The following is a 22,224-nucleotide window of genomic DNA, read 5'->3' as shown; positions in this document are numbered from 1 at the left end:
ATTAGAAAGGCTCTGAGATAAATAGCTTGAGGCTTTGCTCTCAGTAGAGGTAGTCGGTGAAAGTGGTAGCCGAGGACTTTTCCCTGATGTTTGCGCTCGTTCTTGAGTTCTCAGAGTCAGATGTTCTGTCTTGACTGATCTATTTTCCTTGAAGCTGGGAGGTGCCTGGAGTTACTTTTGACAAGTAGTCGTTTGTTTTATCCTGTAAAACACTTAAAACTCAAAGTGAAGGAGAGAAATGGTATCTTAAAAATGGTTTCCGGTTTCTTTAAGAGGCTAATTGTTGTGATGTTGTCATTAGTTGTAAATTTATTTTGAGGGTCAGCAAAGCATGTGTTTCTACAGAATAGACTTAACGTTGAATTTTGTATGTGTGTTTAAAGGGTTTCAGTTGTTTTCTTATGGTAGGAAATAATGTTTTGATATTATTGATTTTAGTGTTGGAAGGGGGGGAAATAAGCCCCTGATGTTTATTCTTTTCTTTTTTATTCTTCCCTCTAACTTAACAGTAAAAAGAATATACGAAAACAACGAATGAAAATCTTATACAATGCAGTTCTGGAAGCTCGAGAACCAGGCACAGGCAGACGGCTCTGTGATCTGTTTATGGTTAAACCCTCCAAAAAGGACTATCCAGATTATTATAAAATTATCTTGGAGCCAATGGACTTAAAAATGATAGAGCACAACATCCGCAATGATAAGTATGCCGGGGAAGAAGCAATGATTGAAGATATGAAGCTCATGTTCCGAAATGCAAGGCATTATAATGAGGAAGGCTCCCAGGTACGGTTTTCATTATGCGGCTGCATTTCCTCCGTGCTTCATCGCAGATGAAAAAGTCATGTTAGGATATTGTAGCTTCGAGTATTACTCCCAGTATTTATGACAATTGTTTATTGAGTTAAAATAGAAATCTGACTTAATTCTTCCTGCTGATGTTTTAAATTCTGTCTTGGTATAGAGTTGTATAAGCATGTACAGGCAGCAAACTCCTTTATAATAGTAGGTCATTTATCTGCGAAGGTTAGATTTATTTCATGTTTGTTAAGCTTGTTTCTCCGGTACAAAGAATATCTACTGAATGTTTCCCAGTATGTTTAAAAAAAAAAAAAAATTGATTATTAAATTCTCATTATTTAGCCTCAGTAAATCCCACGGAGGTAACTGTACTGTGAAGGGTCACCAAGCACTTTAGTTGGAGCTCAGAACCTCAGGGAAGGGATGCTTTAGTTGGAAAGAAACCAGCTTAATTATCGTGGAAATGGGGAGTACGAGAGACGAGACTAGAAAACCGGAGTTGTTCAGTCTAGCAAAAGGAGTCTGAAAGGAATATACTTTTCACTTACAAATATATTTTGAGGTAAATAACAAGAACATTAAAAGACAATATCTTTGTGAGGAAAAAGGGCATAAACGGCCATGAACCAACACACTTGAACAGTAGAACAGTGTTTTTCCGCCAGCGAGCATGAGGTATAATAGAGTGATGGTGAAAAACTTCTAGCTACTTCTAAGGAGGAACTTGATCAGCTAATTTGCAGGACTTTATGATGTGGTTGCCTGCACTGGGGTTGGTTTTGAAGACTCAGGAGGACCGTTCTAGTCCTGTCTGCCTTGATGGATCTTGAGCAATAGCTCAAGATCTTTCATTGCTCAGCAGGAGGATTTGAGGAGGAAATTGAAAAGAGCTGAGCCTTGCCATTCTGTAACCTTTGGAAGAGAAATGCAGTTAAATGGATAACTTATTCAAGATGTATATCTCACCGATTTATTTTGTGCTCATCAGTTCTGCTTTTTTAATCAACTAATTAGTTTTGCGTTCAACTTTTTCAAACTAGCATTTAAATGCTTCTGGGGGGTCTAGTTCTAAACTAGCGTAACATACCTGTATTTGGTCATATCTTAGCCAACTGAGTGAATAGAAATTATGCTGAAATATGGATCCTAAAAATCTGACATCCACACGTATTTACGGATGGTGGTCAAAAGCTGGATGTGTTGGCCCTTTGAGGTTAGAAAAGAGAATCTGAAGGCCGTTTAGAAAAGAGTATACTTCAGGAGAGGTTGCCGTGTTATTTTACGGTATGAGGAGGAACAAAAATGCGTTGTGATTTGAATAGTGCTCCCTTCTTTTAAGAAAGTTCTGGCTTTAGTTGCTCCTCTTTGAAGGAGGGAAGTGCTAAGTCTGGAAAGTGGGATGGAGGGTGACCAAGATCTCTGAGGAAGGGGAGGAAAAATTCCAAAGGGAGATTCAGCTCCCGTTTTCCCCGACCTTCATCTAATTCCCTTGCATTTGAGTGAAAATCTTGCTCTTAGAGGATGAAGTGATACTCATAGCTCCAAGGGGAGGTGGTTGGAAAACCTGAAAAATCATCAGGGGAAGAAAAGGTATCTTCAGGGAGAAGTAGCTGATTTGGAAACTGCCAGTGAGGGCCTACCGGTGGAAAATAAAATGAGAAGGGAACAGGCAGCTTGTGTATAACAGAAAGGAAAAGGGGATTAGGGAATATTGAAAAAGACCAATAAAGGGGATGTTAGCTAGGAAGAACAAAGGAAGAAAAATGCAACGTACACAAAGCAAGATGAGTGAAGGTAGATCAGACCGTTCCTTTTCAAGCTGAGGTAAAGTATAGAAAATGCACTTTTTCTCTTAATCACATGGGGACTGAGTTGCCTAAGATTAGGCAAAATGTTTGAAATAGATGTGAAGCCATGCACAGGGCGTTATAGAAGAGAATATGAAATGCAGAGTCACATTTGAGGAGGATTTGAGAACAAGTTTGATGTATGACAATACCACAATTGTTTGCAACTAGAGCGGAAAAACATTTATTTTAGCTGACAGTTAACCATCTTGCACCAGTGTGTGTCAGGAAAACTTTTCATAGTGTCCAGAAAAAATACGGTGAACCGTTTTTTCTTTTTTTTTTTCTTTGAATACTGTACTGGTTAATAGGTGTACAATGATGCCCATATTCTGGAAAAGACCCTTAAAGAAAAAAGAAAAGAACTGGGACCTCTACCTGAAGATGATGATGTTGCTTCTCCTAAACTAAAGCTAAGTAAGGCAACCTTGTAGATGGCATGTCTCATGTCAACGTTTATCAAAACCTAGCAATACACGTTAACAAACTCTTGCGTTTAAAATGGAAGACAGAATCTGCATGTTTACATGGACATGCAAAGCAGGATTATATTTCGAAATCATGATTACAGCAGTGGTATTGATGTGCAACATGATAAAAATGGGGTGGTGTATATAGCTTGTGTCTCTAACTAAGGTAACTTAGAGTGAAGAAGGGAAAACTTAGGAGTGGTTAAAATGATTGGTATTTATTCAGGTGATGCTATCCAAATGTGAGGTGAGGTTGAAATCCTAAAAGGTCTGAAACAGCTGAAGCTTTCAAAAAAAAACGTTGTCAAATTAAGGAGCTGAAGTTCTTTTCTGTTCCTGGCATTTCTATGGGTAGTATGAGCCGTCTTCATTTGTCTCTGTTGCTCTTCGTTTTTTCATGTTTGCATCTCTTACACTATTTAAGTCTTAATGTACTAATAGGTTTCTTTGTTTTGTGCTGTTTTCTGTGGCATTTACAACAGTCTAAATTTAAAAAAAAAATAGTCCCCCTGGTAATTGCAATTGTAAGTGAGATAAGGAAAACGTTTTTCTCCACTTTTAGATTTTCAGTATACTTATGTTGTGTAACATGTCAGTAATATGTGTTAATGGGATTGCTTACAAGAAAGATGCTTCTGAAGCTAAGGCAGTCAGGATTTCCCTGGTTGAACATCTGAGATTTCCACAGAATGATAAAGGAAATAAGAGCTTTTCTTGGAAAATTATTGTAAATCCATTTAAAAAAAGAAAAACAAGTGAAATCTGCAAAACTATGCTTTTCTAGAACCGTTGCCCTTAAAACTAGTTTTAATAACAGTCAGATCTTATGTCCCCTTAACGTGTGTTCAGAACTTGACGAACTGAGAAGATTGCCCAGACAGGCTTAATGGAAATAAATACGTGCAGCCCTCTTGGGGCATTATTGAAAACAGAAATGTGCAGCTCTTATGCAAGATGGAGGTACTAGAGAACTCACAGACCGAGTCTGTGCAGTGCGGTTACTAAGATCCTGAATTAATGGGAAAGCTCATCTGATAGATTACCCCATTGGAAGCATTATTTTATATTTTACCTATAATAATCCTCTTTTATTTTGGCATAAACATTCTTTTGTAAAAGAATCTTGTAATATTTAGAATGCTTAATTTTAGGAATAGTGAAAACCATGTAATGACTGGATGTTTAATGGCCATTGAGAGAATGTCATGTAGAGCTAATAAGACTAAATTGATTTTTAGAGGGAGGTACTAATCATGTCAGGTAGGTGGTGGTGGGGAAAAGATGTTTTCCTTGCTGAGGTGTAAGAGACCTTCACTTTGTGGCCACATATGATTCAGTGTGTGCCAAAAATAACCTTAAATAAATGGCAGGTATTTAAGAGGTATAAGTAAGGAAGCTGCAGCTTAGGTTGAGCACCGTGCTGGAAGTTCTCCACTCGCATCAGAGGGTAGTGCTGCAATAAGTTTCCAACGGAAAGGAGTCAGACAAAGAAGTGCAGAAGTTCCGTTTTTCTAGTGATTTTTTTTATTTCTTTTTTTTGTCTGCTCAGGTAGAAAAAGTGGCATTTCCCCTAAAAAATCGAAATACATGACTCCAATGCAACAGAAATTGAATGAAGTTTATGAAGCCGTTAAGAACTACACAGATAAACGAGGCAGGCGGCTGAGCGCCATCTTCTTGAGGCTGCCATCTCGATCTGAACTTCCGGACTATTATGTAACTATTAAAAAGCCTGTTGACATGGAAAAAATCAGAAGTCATATGATGGCCAACAAATACCAGGATATTGATTCCATGGTAGAAGACTTTGTAATGATGTTCAATAATGCCTGCACCTATAACGAGCCAGAATCTTTGATTTATAAAGATGCCCTGGTCTTGCATAAAGTTTTACTCGAAACTCGAAGAGAGATAGAAGGAGATGAGGATTCTCACGTCCCCAACGTAACTTTGCTAATTCAGGAACTTATCCATAACCTTTTTGTATCTGTTATGAGCCATCAGGATGATGAAGGCAGATGCTACAGTGACTCTTTAGCTGAGATTCCTGCTGTTGATCCCAACTTCCCAAACAAACCTCCTCTGACTTTTGATATTATCCGGAAAAATGTTGAAAATAATCGCTATAGAAGACTCGACTTGTTCCAGGAGAATATGTTTGAGGTACTTGAGAGGGCAAGGAGAATGAACCGGTAAGTGAAGCCATGTTTTTCAGATAGCCTTTGTCTTATAGCACAAGTTTTGTGTGTTGCCGTTAGACAAAGACTGAAGTTTTGCGAGATGTTTGCTTTTACTGATATTGGTGTTCAGAAAATTCTGCTCAGTTAAGGGTCTTTTATTGTCTTCAGTGAAATGTAGGCTTTCATCTAAAAACAAGGAAAAGGTAGGCTTCTGCCATGAGATAATTTGGATGTTAAATCTTTAAAAGGCACACCTCGTGAAAGCCACAGATGTGCTAACTTTCGACTTGAAAAAACAAAATTAGGAAAGAGGAGTTGTTTAACTGCTTGACTAGCGGACTACTCTTTTGGAGCAATCCCAGTGTTGTGAGCTGTGATAATATTGTGCGAAAAGTACAAACACCTGCCACCTTTTGCTGTGTTTAACTTGAATTAGCTAGAATACTTAGAGCTATACAGGTGAGCTCTTGACTCTGGAGGAAAAGCTATGAGAAAGGTGCTGAAACATCTGCTAACAGGAATAGGGGTGATTAAGTTGTTTTTGTTAAAATGACTATTTAGGTTCTCGGAAGTCATCTTCAAAAGTGAACAGCTTGACCAGGCCCAGCCAGTTATCTGTGATTTTTCTGGTATTTTAGGATTGGTGTATGCAAAAATAGTGCTTTTAGGCAAACTGATACAGACAGACAGCAGAGTAGCAGGTGGAGCATGATTTGCCGGTGTCTGTGCTGCCACTTGTTAGGAATAAGCACCAAAATCAATCGCTAGAGCGGAGCTTTAGTGGATATTGTCAACCCCATTTATTATAGGCTCTATGCCTAGCGTAGTTATGGTTACGATATGTCATAATCTTCCTGGACACGTTCTCTTGGATTTTGTTTTGTTTTTGCTGTCTTGTTTAGTTTTCCCTCCAGAACGCGTCTCGTTGTTGTTTGTTTGGGGAGTGTTTTGTTTTTTAAAGCATCCTTTAGGAAGCTACGGGCGTGCTTGAGGATTCCTGAACGTGCAGAGCCTGACTGGAGCTCCTTGTACGTCTTGGCATAGTCAGAGTTTCTGCATCTGTGCTACGTTTGCACTGCTCAGTAGGCTCACAGCTTCTAGGCTATGGGAGATGGGTTGGCTGTGCGCGTTGCACGTGCGTGGTAGAACGCTAGCGTGACCAGCTTTCTTCCCGGGAACGTTTCACTAAAATTTTTATTCGGGAAATTTGTAGATGGAAATATGAGAGTCCTTTCCTGGTAAGTAGGAGATGTAGAGGTAAATTGCCTCCACTTTACTATGGCATAAAAGGATGGACGCAGGCTCTGAAGGCAGAGCTGACCTAATGTACAACGTCGCTCCAGGTGATTTCTGGCAATTTGCTTGTGAGTTGGCAAATAGAGCTGGGTTACACTGAGTAAGCTTTTCTTTCGTTTCTTTCTCCTTTATGTTTTGTTTAAGAAATGTGAAGTATTTTTCATTGCAAATTACCTCCGAGTTTGTCAGCGTTCCCAGCCGGAGGTGGAGCATTAGAGACTTCTCTAAATCAGGGCGTACATCTGTGCAGCCGTCAAGTAAGCTGGTAGTGTTGGTTCCTCATCTACCTTTTGGTTCACCTTCGTTGAGATTTGTAAGTTCTATAACTGAAAAGCTGGCAACAGATTTCAGAGGAGGCAAAGGCCATTTTAACCAAATATCTCCCCAAATAAAAACAGCACGTGGTTACTCGACGGTATTTGATTGGAAACTGCTCTTTTGGGGCACAGAATATCGATCCCTTTTACTTTCCAGGACATGTAAACAACCTCCTATAAACTTTTTCTCTCTAAAAATAGTTAGTGATGAATTCTGTAACTCGAAAACAAGTTCAAAGCAAGTCCGCTACTTGAAATTAAAACGTTAGGCCCTGGTTATACTTCACTTTCTAATCCTTCACTTTGTAAATACTTTCACGTGAAGGATAGGTTTGGTGGCAAGTGCCTTTTGTAGGTTTAGGCTTTCAGTTTGACGCCAGTAGCCCGGCTGGACAGATGGCTCGAATCACCTGTGGTGAGGATCATTTTCCAAAGTCCATAGAGCAACATGGTGCTCTATCCAAAAGTTTAAAAAAAGAACGCAGAGGTAGAGGCACAAACATTTTGTTCCTCTTGACTATTTAGTATGGCAGTGCTGTTCAGACCGTAAACCAAGAAATCTACTCGTGTTAATAAAGCAAGATGTACTGAATTCTGTTACGTTAGCCCTTTGCTGAGTAAGACACCTTTTGTATGAAAGATGAGTTTCTAACTTATCACCAAGGGTGGTAGCGATAGGTGCCTGTTCAGAATCCTTTTTGTCTCTGCACAAACTATGCTTCTGTCTTGTCATATTGTACCTATTTTTATTCAGGACTGATTCAGAGATTTATGAGGATGCAGTTGAACTTCAGCAATTCTTTATTAAAATTCGAGATGAGCTGTGTAAGAATGGAGAGATTCTTCTGTCGCCAGCTCTCAGCTATACCACCAAGCATCTTCACAATGATGTAGAGAAGGAAAAGAAGGAAAAGTTGCCCAAAGAAATAGAGGAGGATAAACTCAAAAGAGAGGAGGAGAAGAGAGGTAGCTATTTTCTTTATATCAATATGAAATATAGTAATTGAAAAATATGCATATGATGTATGCTCTGTTCTTTCTGCAGCTTCACCTACTGAAGGAGCCTTAATAGTCCCTCTGATTGTCCAGCCAGGGATCTTGTAATTTAAAGTTATGAGGAATTGATTTTGTTCTGATCCTTGTCGGCCAAGCCATATGGCTTTAAGACAGACATACGGTTAAATGCTAACCTTGCATAAACTCTTTAATCAGAACAGGTATTGGTAGTCTTATTCTAAGGATATTATAAAATAAAACAATAGTTTTTAATATATCTTTCTATCTGCTAATAATAAACTCAGCAGTGACTGTTCCAGTTGACTTTTTGTCATAACTTTTTTTTAGGGCACATACCAACTTTCTTGTTTGCTGATAGTGTTGTCTATGATCATGCTTTTAATGCTGATATTGAAGTAGGCCTTTTGCATTTTGTGAAGAACTACTGGCTTGTGCCGTTCTGTAGGGCAAGAAACCTACTCTGAAGGTCTCGTGTTTCACGTTGGCTCTACCTGTGCATGTAGTGGTTGTGGAACAGGCTTAGAGGAATGTGGAACAGGCTTAGGGGAACGAATAAAGCTCTCTAGTTGCTGCCCTCCGCAGAGCTGTTAGTCCTTCCACCTTGGATTATCTTTCTGACGTGGCTACCCTTATCACATAGCACTAAGGTCAACAACAGAAAAGTCTGGTTCCTAGAGCCAGGTTCAGCGTTGTAAGGGGTCAACAGCTATGATGCCCTTTTTCTCTCTTCCTATGAGAGCCAAAAAGTACCCCCAAAGAAAACAAAACATGCCCTTCTGAAGGCTTCTGAGCTCATTGCTATCAGCAAATTCTTCCTCTCTCACTGTGTGTGTGGGGGGGCCTCATTAAAACTTACCTGTAGAAGCAGTCCACAGTCTTCAGCAGCACCAGTAACAGGAAGGAGAGAGTAGGTGCAGCACAAAACATGCTTTCACCTTTCTTTCACGCTGCAATTCAGTTGCAGAGAGAGGCCTCGAATATCACGTGACGCTTCTGCGTTGAGCCTCTGGGAACAGAAAGAAAGGCGCTCTCTCTTCTTGTTTGCTGATTGGATAGAGTCTAGGACAGTGGCTTCCTGATCCACAGCTGCACTGTGGTGACCTTGCTATAGTAAAGACTAATTCATGGTTACATATTAAACATTGACACTATCTCGAGATAGCCTGCAAACGTTATTAATCTGCCATGATGCTCCTGCTTGTGGATGTCCTCCTCTTTTTGGCTTTCATATGCTCTTTGGATGCACCATTGGAATTTGGATTCAACAATACTAACAAAACTACCGACTGCTTTATAAATAATTATTAGTCATTAGTGTTTTAGTGATGATTTCATTAAGCCAGATCCTTTAACTCAATTCATGAAGAGCAGAGATATGATTTAAAAAGTTCATAGTCTATTTCTAGAGTCCCTCTTTTGTTCCTTAGGTGACTCAAAGGCTTTGGCCACATGATCAAGTTATGGTAAGTTAGAGTGTGTACTTAAAGGAGGTTGATACTTTCGTTACCCGTTTGAGTGCATTAAATGCAATGCCTTTTATTTGTCTTTCACAGAAGACTGAGCTATCCAGCGTTTAACAAAGGGTGAGAGCATTCACATGAGCAGTAGTAGCTAATATGTAAATATGGATGTGCTAACTTCTATTTCCCCCCCGCCCTCTTTCCTTGAAATAAGAAGCAGAAAAGAGTGAAGATTCTTCTGGATCAGCTGGCCTCTCAAGTTTGCATCGGACCTACAGCCAGGATTGCAGTTTCAAGAACAGCATGTACCATGTAGGGGACTACGTGTATGTGGAGCCTGCTGAAGCCAACTTGCAACCTCATATAGTCTGTATTGAGAGGCTGTGGGAAGATTCTGCTGGTAAGAACGTCTTTGTTAGGAAAACAATGCAGCGAAACTTACTATTATTATTACTACTATTTAAAACTTCCAAGCTGAGCGTTTTCTGTGTGGAAATTATTTCATTTACAGAGGTGTGGGGGGGCTGGTGAGTATTTCTGCTTGTATGTGAATTACTTTGTTCCAAAGAATATCACAGGTATAAAGTTTTTGAGTCAACACACGTTTTTTGGGTCTTCTTCCCTACCCCCACAAATTGTAAGTATCCCACAGAACAGGCTCTTCTATGTGGATTGGGCTCCCTGTAATTCAAGTGTAGCTGTGTTTTATAAGGAGAGAGCAAAAAGGCTGGGACTCCTCATATTGGAGAGGAGAAGTCTGAAGCCAGGGTATAATTAATGTTACAAAATCATATAGTTGGTGGGTAAGGTGAATGCAGAAATACCGTTCAGCAAATCTTGTGGTGCTAGAATTAGAAGTTACTCATTGGCACTAATAGGTTAAAACACGTGAAAGTGTCTGGGTTTTTAATATAGTGGGTAGTGAGCCTCTGGAATTGGCTTCCCCAGGAGCTTGTGGAGGCAGATTCAAAAACAGATGAGACAAATCAATGTACTGCAGATTTAAAACAGATAATAAAGGGAATAAGCAGAGAATAACAGCCAGAAAAATTGAACAGCTCTCTAACACTCCTAATCCAAATGAACCACAGACAAAGGCAAAGCTTGCGTGCTTTTCCCTAGTAGCCTGTCCTGCTGCTTCTTTCCTCAGTTGGATAGAGCATATTGGGCTAGATGGATCATTGGTCTGGCGAGTTGGATGTTTCTTATGTTCTTTATCTGCTATGGAGAAAGTGAATAGCACTTTTTTATGCTGGTTCAGTCCACAGATTCTAAATTCTTTGATTTAGAAAAATAGTATATATCCCCAATTTATAAAAAAAAAAAAAAAAAAAAAAAGATATAATTTGATTTTTTTTTTTTTTTTTTTTAATCTCAGCGTACCATGGAAGTAATAGTTCTTAAAAGCTTGAAACCTTTTGTCCAAGGGTCTTCAAACATCTGGCTCTTCAAATAGTCAGGCGATTATTGTGCAAACTTTGAAGCCGTTTGAAGGGCTGAAAGTCAGGATTATAAATAAGTTGCGGACTGTATTTCCTATAGCCGTTTGGCTCAACAGAGCTAATTCCTCCTCTGTTTTGCTGAGTCAGGTTTTCTTAGGGGGGAAAAAAAACTTGCCAGTTTTTTAAGTAACTAAATTTTTCTTATCTGAGACAGTTAAGGAATGTTTGCCCTGTTTTAAATGGGTTAAATTTACTCCCTGTATGAATTCCTATATGGCCATTTGGTTAGGAAAGCAATCTATGGTTGGTTTCAGCTGCTCATGCAATAGAGAACATACCTTTTGACATCTTCTCTTCCCTTCTTCCTCTCCCTCCCCCTTTCTTTTCCTATGTTAAAGGAGAGAAATGGTTGTATGGCTGTTGGTTTTATCGACCAAACGAAACGTTTCATCTTGCAACGCGAAAGTTCTTGGAGAAAGAAGTTTTTAAAAGTGACTATTACAATAAAGTTCCTGTTAGCAAAATTTTAGGCAAATGCGTGGTCATGTTTGTTAAGGTGAGAGACCTTTGGATTAATTTGCTACATAACGTGTTCTCTGTTCTCTTTTATTTTCTCGAAGAGGTGTGGGTATTCTGATACGTAGGCATAGTCTAACAGCACTTGAATAGAACTTACTCCTTTGTACTGTTGGTGTACCGTGAATATTTGCTGCCCTGTAGAGCAGAAGTGGTATAAAGTGGTGGTGTTTTCCAACACTGTTTGGTTTGTAGGATCATATGTGTATTAGATGATTAGCTAACTGACTTTTCAGAGGATGTAGTAGAAAAATTGCAGATAATTTCTTAAAGATTCCCTTAAAAGGGAGTAGGTAGGTTTTGGCCAGAGGGAGACTTGCATGACTTGGAGGCTTGGTAACAGGTTGAAGTCTTTCTTCTCTGTTTCAAGTTGATTCCACGTAGCTCCCTGCGCACACAGCTCCCTGTGTGTTTTTGGCTTGTTTGAAACATGTCAGTATTTCGACCAGTTCTTCAAAAGTAGTGCGTTTAAGGAAAAAAGTATTACTGCTGGTGAGGACATGGATGGGTGTTACTGTCAGATATCAATGGGCACGAAGCTTAGTGTTTTTCACAACTCAGTGGTCATGGTCTCTTTCCTGGTCAAAGCTTAGAAACCTTGTAAAGGCAGCAGCTTTGGGGCTGCAGGTCTCCTTGTACTTGTTAATGGACCTTTTTGGTAGATGAATAGAACTCAACTTTTCTGGCAACCTGGCACCTGTACTGAATTTAGCATGGGCTTTCTTCTCCTCCAAGGGTGGGATTTCTCGTTGTTTATTTCTGATTTTTAATGCAACTTGGATGTCAAACAGTAAGAAAAAAACTCAGTGGCTGGGCTTTTATTGAAGTGTTTCTGATAAATACACAGAAAAAAAGAGGGAGCGTGCGAGGGAGTTCACAGTGTTTCTATGGTGTGTGTGTGTTCCTGAAAGCCTTTGTCTAAAAGTATTTTCTTCAATCCACAGGAATATTTTAAATTATGTCCTGAAAACTTTAGAGATGAGGATGTCTATGTCTGTGAGTCACGTTATTCTGCAAAGACAAAATCTTTTAAAAAGATTAAACTGTGGACTATGCCTGTTAGCTCCGTAAGATTTGTCCCACGAGATGTGCCTCTGCCTGTGGTCCGTGTTGCTTCTGTGTTTGCTAATACAGACAAAGTAGATGAGGAGAAACACACTGAGAACTCGGAGGACAGTAAGGTGGGAGAAAGTATCCTTCATCTTGAAAAGGTATGCAAGATATTCAGCTGGATGTCGATTGTATTTGGCAGATAAGGAATGATGAAATGTGAGCACGCATGGATTCAGTTTCACAGTATCCTGAAAGTTGCATCAATTGATGCGGCTAAACACAATATAAATAGACAGACTGGATGAAAAATAAACTATGTACCTATTTGCTAGATTTCTTTTGTTTTACAAATGGCTTTTCGTCATTGTGTGATGGGTTAATTTTTCTGTACCGCTTTGGAAAAGAAAATTATACTTTCCTGAAGAGTTTACTCTAAGCCTAGAAAATCAGTAGACCCAGAGGTCTATTTTTAGCTCATAGCAATGCTGAAATTCTGTATTTTATAATATTTCAGTAAAGTTGTCAGTAACTAGAGAGCAGTAGGCGATACGTAATATTCTGTTGTTTGTGGCCTTCTATTTATGGTTGATAACTGAGCAGTTTATCATGTACATGCTTACGAATGTTTCTGGTCGGCATACTGGGTAAAATGGTTTTGTTTATTGTGTTTAGACACATCAAATGTATCCACTTTATATTCAGAATTTGCTATCAGAACTTCAACACAGAACACCCTGCGCGCTCATTGCTGTGGGCTTTCGTTAGACACTGAGTATATATTTTCCAATTTATTCGCATCGTGATAAAACAAAGGAACTCTTTCTACCGAGAGTATGAAAACTTGTGAGGTCTTGTCTTGATGCACATTAGGGGGATATCCTGCGTTTTGATGAGCTTTCTGAAATCTCGGACTAAACGGTCAAATGAGGCGCAATGTGAATTTTTGCTAAAAAGTAACAAATTAAATAGAACAAATGGTATGAATTGGCACGCAATACATGAGCTGTGGGTATTGTTGTATATGAGAGTTGAGTCATGACACTTACGTATGTTCATTTGGCCAAATACTTAGTTCCTGCCTCCTAAGCGTATTACTGTGCTTTAAAACGATCCATCAAAATAAGCTGAAAGGGCTTAGCCAGTTAACAGCAGCGAAGCAACAGAACAAAAAAGGACCTGCAAATTACTGTTCTGACAAAATTACAGCTTTGTGAAATAGCCAAGTTAGCAACTTAGGTAACGTGACATCAAGATAAAACAAAGTGTGGTTGTTTTTTTTTTTTTTTTTTTTACTCGCACCTGGTATGTTTTATTTATGTGATTGGTTTTCCATCTTTGACAAGTTTCTAAATGCCTGCTCTTCTGTAGGACAAAGAAGATGTTCCGGTAGAAATGTCCAATGGAGAACCTGGTTGCCATTACTTTGAACAGCTCTGTTACAATGATATGTGGCTTAAGGTTGGGGATTGTGTCTTCATAAAATCACATGGGTTAGTGCGACCTCGGGTAGGAAGGTAGGTGTAGCTTCTTTATTTGCAGTTTGTGTCTATAAAAATAACTTGCACAAAAGTTGGGCTTGTTGCAAAAAGTAGAAAAGAGGGTGATGGAAAAAGATCTTCTGAATGAAACAAAATGTTAGAAGCTCTTAACAGACTGAGGTAGAAGCTTGGCAGCCTAAAAAGGTGGTGCAGCTGTAGAGTTGGAATGGAGATGACTTCCAGCCTGCTGTTCTGTACTTATAGGTTTCTCCTGACGGTCTTCCTGAGCAACTTCATGTATCCAACTGTCTCATCTAGGAGAGATGACCGTTCACTTACGTCACTGGTTTGGTTTTCTTTCTAGAATTGAGAAGATGTGGGTGCGAGATGGAGCTGCATATTTTTTTGGTCCAATCTTTATACATCCTGAAGAAACTGAACATGAACCAACTAAAATGTTCTACAAGAAGGAAGTGTTTTTGAGTAACTTGGAGGAGACCTGTCCTATGACTTGCATTTTGGGTAATTATTGACAACTTTAAATCCGAAGGACACTGTCTTTCCTAAACGTCTTAAAAATCTGAAGTGCCTTATAGTTAAGTATATGTTTGATTCCAAGTAAATTTTTTTCCATATTGAGAGGGGGAGGAGAGCTTACTCTGTCCGTTTCCACAATGCCTGCCTGTCTTTGGCACCTGTAGTGAAAATTTTCATCAACAGCAGGCTTTCTTACGAAACGGAATTACGTTTATGTGACCAAAGCTGAATGTTGCCTACAACCGGAGGACAGAAAACTCATTAGTGTCGTTATTTCAATACTGAGAAGTCCTGAAAATCTGCTCCAAGAAAAAAGAAATTGGCTTTGGGTAGGAAGAGGACTCTATGTACTTCGTTTTGTAGTTAAGATTGTGTGCTAAATATAGTTAACTGAGTAGTGATCATGGTTTTTGATGTTTTGCGAGTTTTTCTGTTCTTAAAAAAACAAAAGCTGCATTGGATTGGTGCAGGTTTCTCATGGGGGACATTATTTAATACAGGGATGTCAATTGATGCATTTTCTGTAGTTGAATATTTGAGTATCCACACTTTTTATAAGATGCCTGCAATGGTGGCCTCCGCCTTACTCGGCTCGTTTCATTTTTGCAGGGAAGTGTGCTGTTCTGTCGTTCAAGGACTTCCTCTCCTGCAGACCAACAGAAATCTCCGAAAATGATGTTTTCCTTTGTGAGAGCCGCTACAATGAAAGTGACAAACAAATGAAGAAATTTAAAGGGCTCAAGAGGTTTTCGCTCTCTGCAAAAGTTGTTGATGATGAAATATACTATTTTAGGTAAAAATATTATGGGAATGAGGCAATCTCTTAAGTGCTCTTCTATATAGAAATCATGGCTGTAGAAGCAAGAGAACTTGAATAATTTGACTAATCACAATTTTTTGGGTTTTGGGTTATTTTGGTTTGGTTTGGTTTTGTCTTTTTAACATCGTGGGAAGGAGTCCAGGTAACATCAGCCTTTACATCCATATTTCACTGTCTTTATGTCAGTGGATATTTTCTTTTCTTCTCTAGGCTTCAGTAGAGGTCATTACATTATCAGCGGTGTAAATCCCCTGGGATGGGGTTAAAATGCCTGTCATGCTTAGGTCCTCATTATGGGTAACAAATAGCTTTCCAGCTGATGAACATTGATATAAATAAAAAACATTAATTTCTAACTTAAGTAACATTGCATCTTCCCTAGAGTTTAAATTTTAACTGCTTTCTATTGCAGAAATGAAAAATTTTCTGCATTGGAATCCTCTTCTATCCTAACTCTCAAAATACACACACAAAAAAAAGGAAAAAAAAAAACAACAAAGTTTGACTCTGGCCACAGATGCTGAATGATCTCTGCTGGGTGTTCTGAAAGGAAGCACCGACAGTTGCCAAGTCACCACTGTTTCCCTGTTGTTCAAGCTGATAGAAAGAAAATTTGGTTTTGTTACCTTGTTTTTCTTAACTTTACAAAATACCTGACAACCAGCAAATTATTGAAAGCAATTTAACTTGCTTCTGTCATAATTACAGTAGTGTTTAGGCATTGTTGTTGTTTAAGAATGTTAGCTTAAATCAAACCTGAACAAAAGGAGACAGACCTGCTGAGTTGCATTGTTGAATTCCTGTTGTAATATCTGATTTACGTGTTTATTTGTGCACTCACCTCATATGTTATGCCCTATAAAAGATGAGCGTGTTCTCATCTGCTTTTCTTCTTCTTACTCTACCTTTCAGAAAACCTATAGTTCCTCAGAAGGAGCCATCTCCCCTACTAGAAAAGAAGATCCAGCAACTAGAAGCAAAATTTGCTGAGTTAGAAGGAGGTGATGAAGACATAGAAGAGATGGGAGAAGAGGAAGGCGACATCACTGAAACACCTTCTATCCCTCAGCTTCAGACCCCATTGGCTAGTGAATTGGATATAATGCCTTACACTCCGCCACAGGTAAAGATCTTCCCTAAGAAACCTTTAAAATTTTGTATTTCTCATTCTTTCTTCAACCCAAATAAACAAAAAAAACCAGCAGAAACCATTTTATCACGTGCACAGAAGAGACTTCTATTTCAGTTTAGTAGTCTTTGGAATGATTATACCGAAGTTCAGCGTATCCAATATGATATTCATGATCGTAATATTTAAGTCCATGTAAATACTCTTAAAAGGGAATAATTATGTTGAGGAAATCTTCTGGGGTTGTAACATGCAACACTTTTGTGTGTTATGTCAATGTTATTTCTCATTCGTAGGATTTTTATGACACTTACTAAAAAATATCATGTCTTCATGTTAAATATGAGGATCGGAGGTACAAATTGTATTCTAATTCTCAATTGACATACCATCCATTTCTAAGCCTTGACAAAAGCTAACAATTTGGGTGTTACATTTTTGATACATTTTTTAGAAAATGCTATAAATCATTCTTGAAGGACAAATAAATGACTTTTTTTCCTGTTTGGACACTGAAAATCACTGACTGGTTTTGCACATTCATACTTGGAAACCAGAACTTGTAGAAAGTCGGAATAAAAATGACCAGAGCTTTTAATGCATCTTGTTGGACATCCTAGAAGTTTGAGAATTAGTCTGCTGGTAAATGGACAGTAGGTAAACGAGGAATCATGTGGTTACCTGTCACTTGAATGTGGCATGAGTCATTGCTGCTGCCAAACAGGGCATTTTTGTCTGCCTTCCCTCTCTTTCTGTGTGTATGACACAAACCCTGGCATTCATGTGATTGAGAGGTGAAGCAGGGTGGGGAATTGCTTTAACTGAAAACTAACCTAACCAAAAAGTTTGTTTGCAGCTGGATGAAAGCCTTTCTCTGTTTCCACCACATTGTCACAATACAGTTGTCAGCATTAAAGAGACAATGGGAATGACCTGCTGGGAGTGGGAGGGAATTTGGGACACCTCTGTAACCAGCAATGTGCACTTCTGCTTCTTTGACTCTGAAGTTCCAGCCTCACTGACAGTAGAAGAAAGGATGAGGCCTCTGGATAGAAATAACTGTCTTTGGATGTCAAGGAAAAAAAAAAAAAAGAAAAGAGTGGATGAAATTGAAAGCTTTGGTTTAGTTTGACTGTAACTTTTGCCACGTGGGCAGACCATCAAACACATTTTCCTGTGTGAAATTGTCTTGCAGCTCTTATTTTTCAGTGCTGAATTCACTGAATGAAGCGCTGAATAAGTAGCGTGAAAATTCTTGCGCAGTATTACAAAAAGATAGTATATTGATATCGGCGTTAACCAAGTAATGTAACACTGCAGGAAGGGAGAAGGTAACTTTTTATAAATTAAGATAATACAATTGTTAAGTATGGCAGCTCCAGAAAGCAATTTAAATAAGGATCAATGGGCATTAAAGATGTCCTCAAACTGCTTTTTGCAATATTCACTGGCTTTGCTCTCCTTTACTTTGTGTCTTTCCACAGAGAATGAAAATCTTTCTTTCTATTTTTTGCTTATACTCCTTTAGAGAGTCACAGAATCACAGAATGGTTTAGGTTGGAAGGGACCTCTGGAGATCATCTAGTCCAACCTCCCTGCTCAAGCAGGGACCTCTAGAGCATATTGCCCAGGATCACATCCAGACGGGTTTTGAATATCTCCAGGGAAGGAGACTCCACTACCTCTCTGGGCAACCTGCTCCAGCGCTCTGTCACCCTCACAGTGAAGAAGTTTTTTCTCAGGTGTAGGTGGAACTTCCTGTGGTTCGGTTCAGTTTCTGCTCGTTGCCTCTTGTCCTGTTGCTGGGCACCACGGAGAAGAGGCTGGCCTCGTCCTCTTGACACTCCCCCTTCAGATACTTGTACACGTTGATCAGATCACCTCTCAGTCTTTAAATACGATTTTTTTTTTTTAATTTTCTAAAAAGTCATGTTGACGTTTGTAATTTTTTTTAATTGAATTTGTAATAGGACAGTCTGGTAGAGCTTTCAGAGTAAGTGCTGAGAAATCAGACTCAGCAGACATGTCCAGCCTGCGTATACATATCTTTAGACAGATGTGAGCTCCTAAGTTGAGAACTTGAAGTTAAAAATGTTTTAAGGAAAACTGAAAAGGACCAATAGCAGTGTGTACTCAAAAGCAAGCTGATGATGACACGCAAGTGCCCCAGCAGATATGTCACGCTGCTGATTTTGAAAGAAAAGACGTATTGTGTCTGACCTAGCATTCAATGTACAATTTGGCTCTTGCGGAGAGATAACTAACGTGTAGCATAGAAATAAGCTTTCTTCTTCATCCCATCCTAGTCTGCTGTATTTATGTCCTCACTGAAAAGTACCTTTTTAAACAGAACTCTTAGATAAACGGCATGCATTTTCTTCATATTCTCTTAAATGTGTGGAATTTTATCTAACAATTATTTAAAAAAACAAAAATTTGTACTTTGCATCAAACACAAGGAGTCAAGACAAAGTGAGCATGTGGTATAGTGGGGCTTGACAAATCCGTGGATGCCAGTCTTCCTGCTGCACAGTTTGCTGTGTGAAGCAAGAAGTAGAACCTAAAAAAGGAGGAAGATGTAGAACTCTACTTTTTTCTTCAGCAGTATGACTGAGAAAAGGCAGAGAAGAGTGATCTGATGTTGAGTCTCGGGTTTATTTCTTCTCTTACAGCATCTAAAACTGAAAAGACAATTATTTGTCTCAAATGGGGAAAAAAATCTATTAAAAATTGTTGTATCAGAGATGTAAAATTATGGAAGATGGATGAACTGAACTCAGAATTCTGACAGTTTTCCCAAGTCCGGTTTTCCCTTCCAGACTGATGAGTAGGTTTTTACTTTGGATTACTTTCAGCAAAACTCTGTTGCCAGCACTGCAAAGGCAAACCAACGGGATAAACGTGTAGCTCTCTAAGTGCAGCTATATGACAGGCCAAGTGTATCATTGGATTTTCACTTTTCTAAATTGGGAACTCTCCGTGTGCTAGTGTGTGCTTGCCTCAGAAGCCATGATCAGTTGTACACGGTCTGTGTTTTGTCTCAAGACCTGTGTGTGCTTTTTTTCACTCCCTTCATCATAAAGACAAACTTTAAAGACTTCCTCCCCGAAAGACGTGTGTTCCCTTTAGGTTTACAATGAAAACATTTAGGATGGACTGCCATTTGAAAATGAATACAGCGAAGTTTAGGAATCACCTACAAGCATGCCTGAGTTTATCTGCCGCCTGGCTTAAATTATTGTGCAGGACTCCTTAAGCATGTTAGTATAGCTGAAGCTTTGTATTTAGCTGAGAGAAGAGCGTTGGACTGAGGGGCCCAGAGTGGAGAGCGGAAGGAGTAACATGGTCAGAATTTCAGAATAGGAAAAAAAAAAATTTGTATACATTTTTTTTCTCTTCTTTTCTTTCTTATCCTTGAAATATTTGGAAACAATTACAGTTTTCCAGATGAGAGGCATTTGTAATGGTCAAGATACAAGGAGGGGCTTTTGAGGATTTTAGTATGATAGCCAGGTTGTTGGCCTTATGGATTAAGAGAATTGATGAATCGTTTGATCTCCTGTGACAAGTATATGTGGAAAGAGTCTGAGAAGTGAGGGTATCTCCGCTGTTGTGAGAATAGGTTACAGGTTTTTTTTGATGGCTGGAGATGTCAAGGAGCTCTTGACAGGAGTAGTCAGGGTAGGAAGCGCTGGTTGGTAGGACTGAGCAAGGGAGCAGATCTTTTAAGAGAGCAGAATATCTATTTGTTAACATACAGCTGGCGATGTGAATGTGTTGTGCGGGTGACAGTGTTCAGCAAAACTGGACTTTGGGTTTTTTCAGGGAGAAACGGGTACTTATGTAAAGGCAAATGAACACTAGAAAGGGAGGGAAGTCTGGCAGGCAAAACATAGAGCACTAAGGGATGAGAAGAGAGGAGGATGGAGTCAAGAAGATGGGAGTTGCAAAGGTCTAGGAGGAAACATGGAAGCAATTTCCTAAAATGTGCAATGGCAAACGCGAGTTTTACTTGTGTCTGCAATGTTTCTGAACAGCCTCAGGAATGAAATCTGTGACACAGGGCAATATATATATTTTTTCTTTTAATCTCTTTATGGCCTCCTAAATCTATCACTTGTTTGCTAGCTGGCCCAATCTTAGTCCTCTCGTTCAGTTTGGAATAACACCAGCTAATAGGAAATATTCTTTGTTCTTTAACTCAGACTTCTTTGAAGCCTCAGTTGTGAAGTTGGCTTTTTGTCTGGCAGGTTTGAAAAGGATCAGATAATTGTTTTTTTCTTCTGTGTGCTTTCTTTAAATGTGTGTGCTGTTGTCATTTGTTGGTAGGAGATGCACCTCTCTTTAGAGGCTGTAAGTTTGGATGTCCTTGATATACACAAGAGAAATGTGGGAACTTTTTTAAATACTGTTTCATATGCCTTTGGATTTTGTATGTTGAGAAGCTTCTCTTTTGTACACTTGTGGTCATAACTGCTTTTTCTCACAGTCCACTCCCAAGTCTGTTAAGGGCAGCACCAAAAAGGAGGGATCAAAAAGGAAGATCAACATGAGTGGTTACATCTTATTTAGCAGCGAGATGAGAGCTGTAATTAAAGCTCAGCACCCGGACTACTCCTTTGGAGAGCTCAGCAGACTTGTAGGAACTGAGTGGAGAAACCTGGAAGCAACTAAGAAAGCAGAATATGAAGGTAAATAAAAAAATAAAATTATGAAGTCCTTTCTACTTTTTTCTTTCTAGATGCATTCATTACTTTTATTCAGATGGCAGGTTTAATGAAAGAAGATATTTATATTTATGTTCTGGATGTACCTTAAAGAGAAGTTCGTATTAAGAGATGACTGAAGAGGAGCAAAGGCTATATGTTTAAGTTATGTAGTGCACTATGTCTGCATGACAACTGGTTATTTAAAAGTCTTTTCCACAAATAGCTGTCAAGAAAGACAAAGAAAATGGGGACAAAATTGGAAGTAAAGGGGCATGGAGGGAAATTGCTGGAAGTCAGTTGGAAAAATTACCTGTGAAAGTTTTCTTAAGGGAAGCCTGGGGGGGAGGCAAGAAAGGGGATTTTGGACAAGAAGCAAGAAGCTCCTCGGAGCTGAGAGGCAGGTAAGAAAGCATATAGTGGAGCGGGAAAAAGTTATTTGATTAACTGAACTCAGATTCTTAAAAAGCTTTAGTAGAATAAAATCAAAGCTACAACATCTGTTACAATACTGGGAGTATGACCTGTTGTTCGATCTCAGTATTATTTAAGAGTTGTAACTAATTTTGTTGGGAGATCTCGTATCCTGAGTAAGCCTAGAAATATTTCATAGGCATAAGATACTTTAGAAAGACCTTTCTTTCTTTCTTTCCTACTGATATTTGTCATTGTGCTTCAACTTTTTTTGATCAAAATCACTTGATCTTTAAAAGCAGTCCCTATCCAAACCAAGTATGTTGACTTAACATCTGGATTTATTGCTATAGTTAATAATGTGTCAACGTTTCCAGTATAAAGCCCTCCCCCTTTTTTTTAGGCAACTATTGCAATTTTATTGGAAGAAAATACTGCTTTGAATAGGAGAGTTTCAACACTCCTGAAAGTTATTGCCCGATTAAGTTATACGCTTGCTTTTAAAGTTGAAATTTGGTAGCTTTTTTGCATACTCATAACTTAAAGGCAGCTTTGGTCTTCAAACTAGAAGTTTGCATGCTATCACTTTCCACCCTCGGCCTCCTCAGTCCTTCCTGAATTGGCAGTAGTACCTCTTTGCAGTTCTGGAGAGTATTACAGCACCACTGTGCTACGTGTGAG

The 22,224-nt window shown here is 39.0% G+C and overlaps 1 protein-coding gene across 19 annotated transcripts in view; it reads left to right on the top strand.

Annotated features, from left to right (window-relative positions):
• PBRM1 (polybromo 1) overlaps positions 1-22,224 on the top strand; it is a 67,724-nt gene that overhangs the window by 31,523 nt on the left and 13,977 nt on the right. For 13 of the 19 annotated variants that reach the window (XM_068906796.1, XM_068906792.1, XM_068906795.1 and 10 more), the window contains 12 exons: positions 510-786; positions 2,960-3,065; positions 4,668-5,310; positions 7,666-7,877; positions 9,603-9,788; positions 11,229-11,386; positions 12,351-12,617; positions 13,828-13,973; positions 14,302-14,459; positions 15,084-15,267; positions 16,207-16,417; positions 20,913-21,114. In XM_068906796.1, coding sequence (XP_068762897.1) covers positions 510-786; positions 2,960-3,065; positions 4,668-5,310; positions 7,666-7,877; positions 9,603-9,788; positions 11,229-11,386; positions 12,351-12,617; positions 13,828-13,973; positions 14,302-14,459; positions 15,084-15,267; positions 16,207-16,417; positions 20,913-21,114 — 2,750 coding nt within the window. The remainder of the gene's footprint in view (positions 1-509; positions 787-2,959; positions 3,066-4,667; positions 5,311-7,665; positions 7,878-9,602; positions 9,789-11,228; positions 11,387-12,350; positions 12,618-13,827; positions 13,974-14,301; positions 14,460-15,083; positions 15,268-16,206; positions 16,418-20,912; positions 21,115-22,224) is intronic. The other 6 variants (XM_068906801.1, XM_068906805.1, XM_068906794.1 and 3 more) reach the window with 1 other exon arrangement.

The sequence above is a fragment of the Struthio camelus genome, chromosome 14, assembly GCF_040807025.1.
Source record: "Struthio camelus isolate bStrCam1 chromosome 14, bStrCam1.hap1, whole genome shotgun sequence".
In the NCBI taxonomy this organism is placed as follows: Eukaryota; Metazoa; Chordata; class Aves; order Struthioniformes; family Struthionidae; genus Struthio; species Struthio camelus.
Note: the sequence above shows the minus strand (reverse complement) of the source record. Positions and strands in the feature narration are given on the sequence as shown.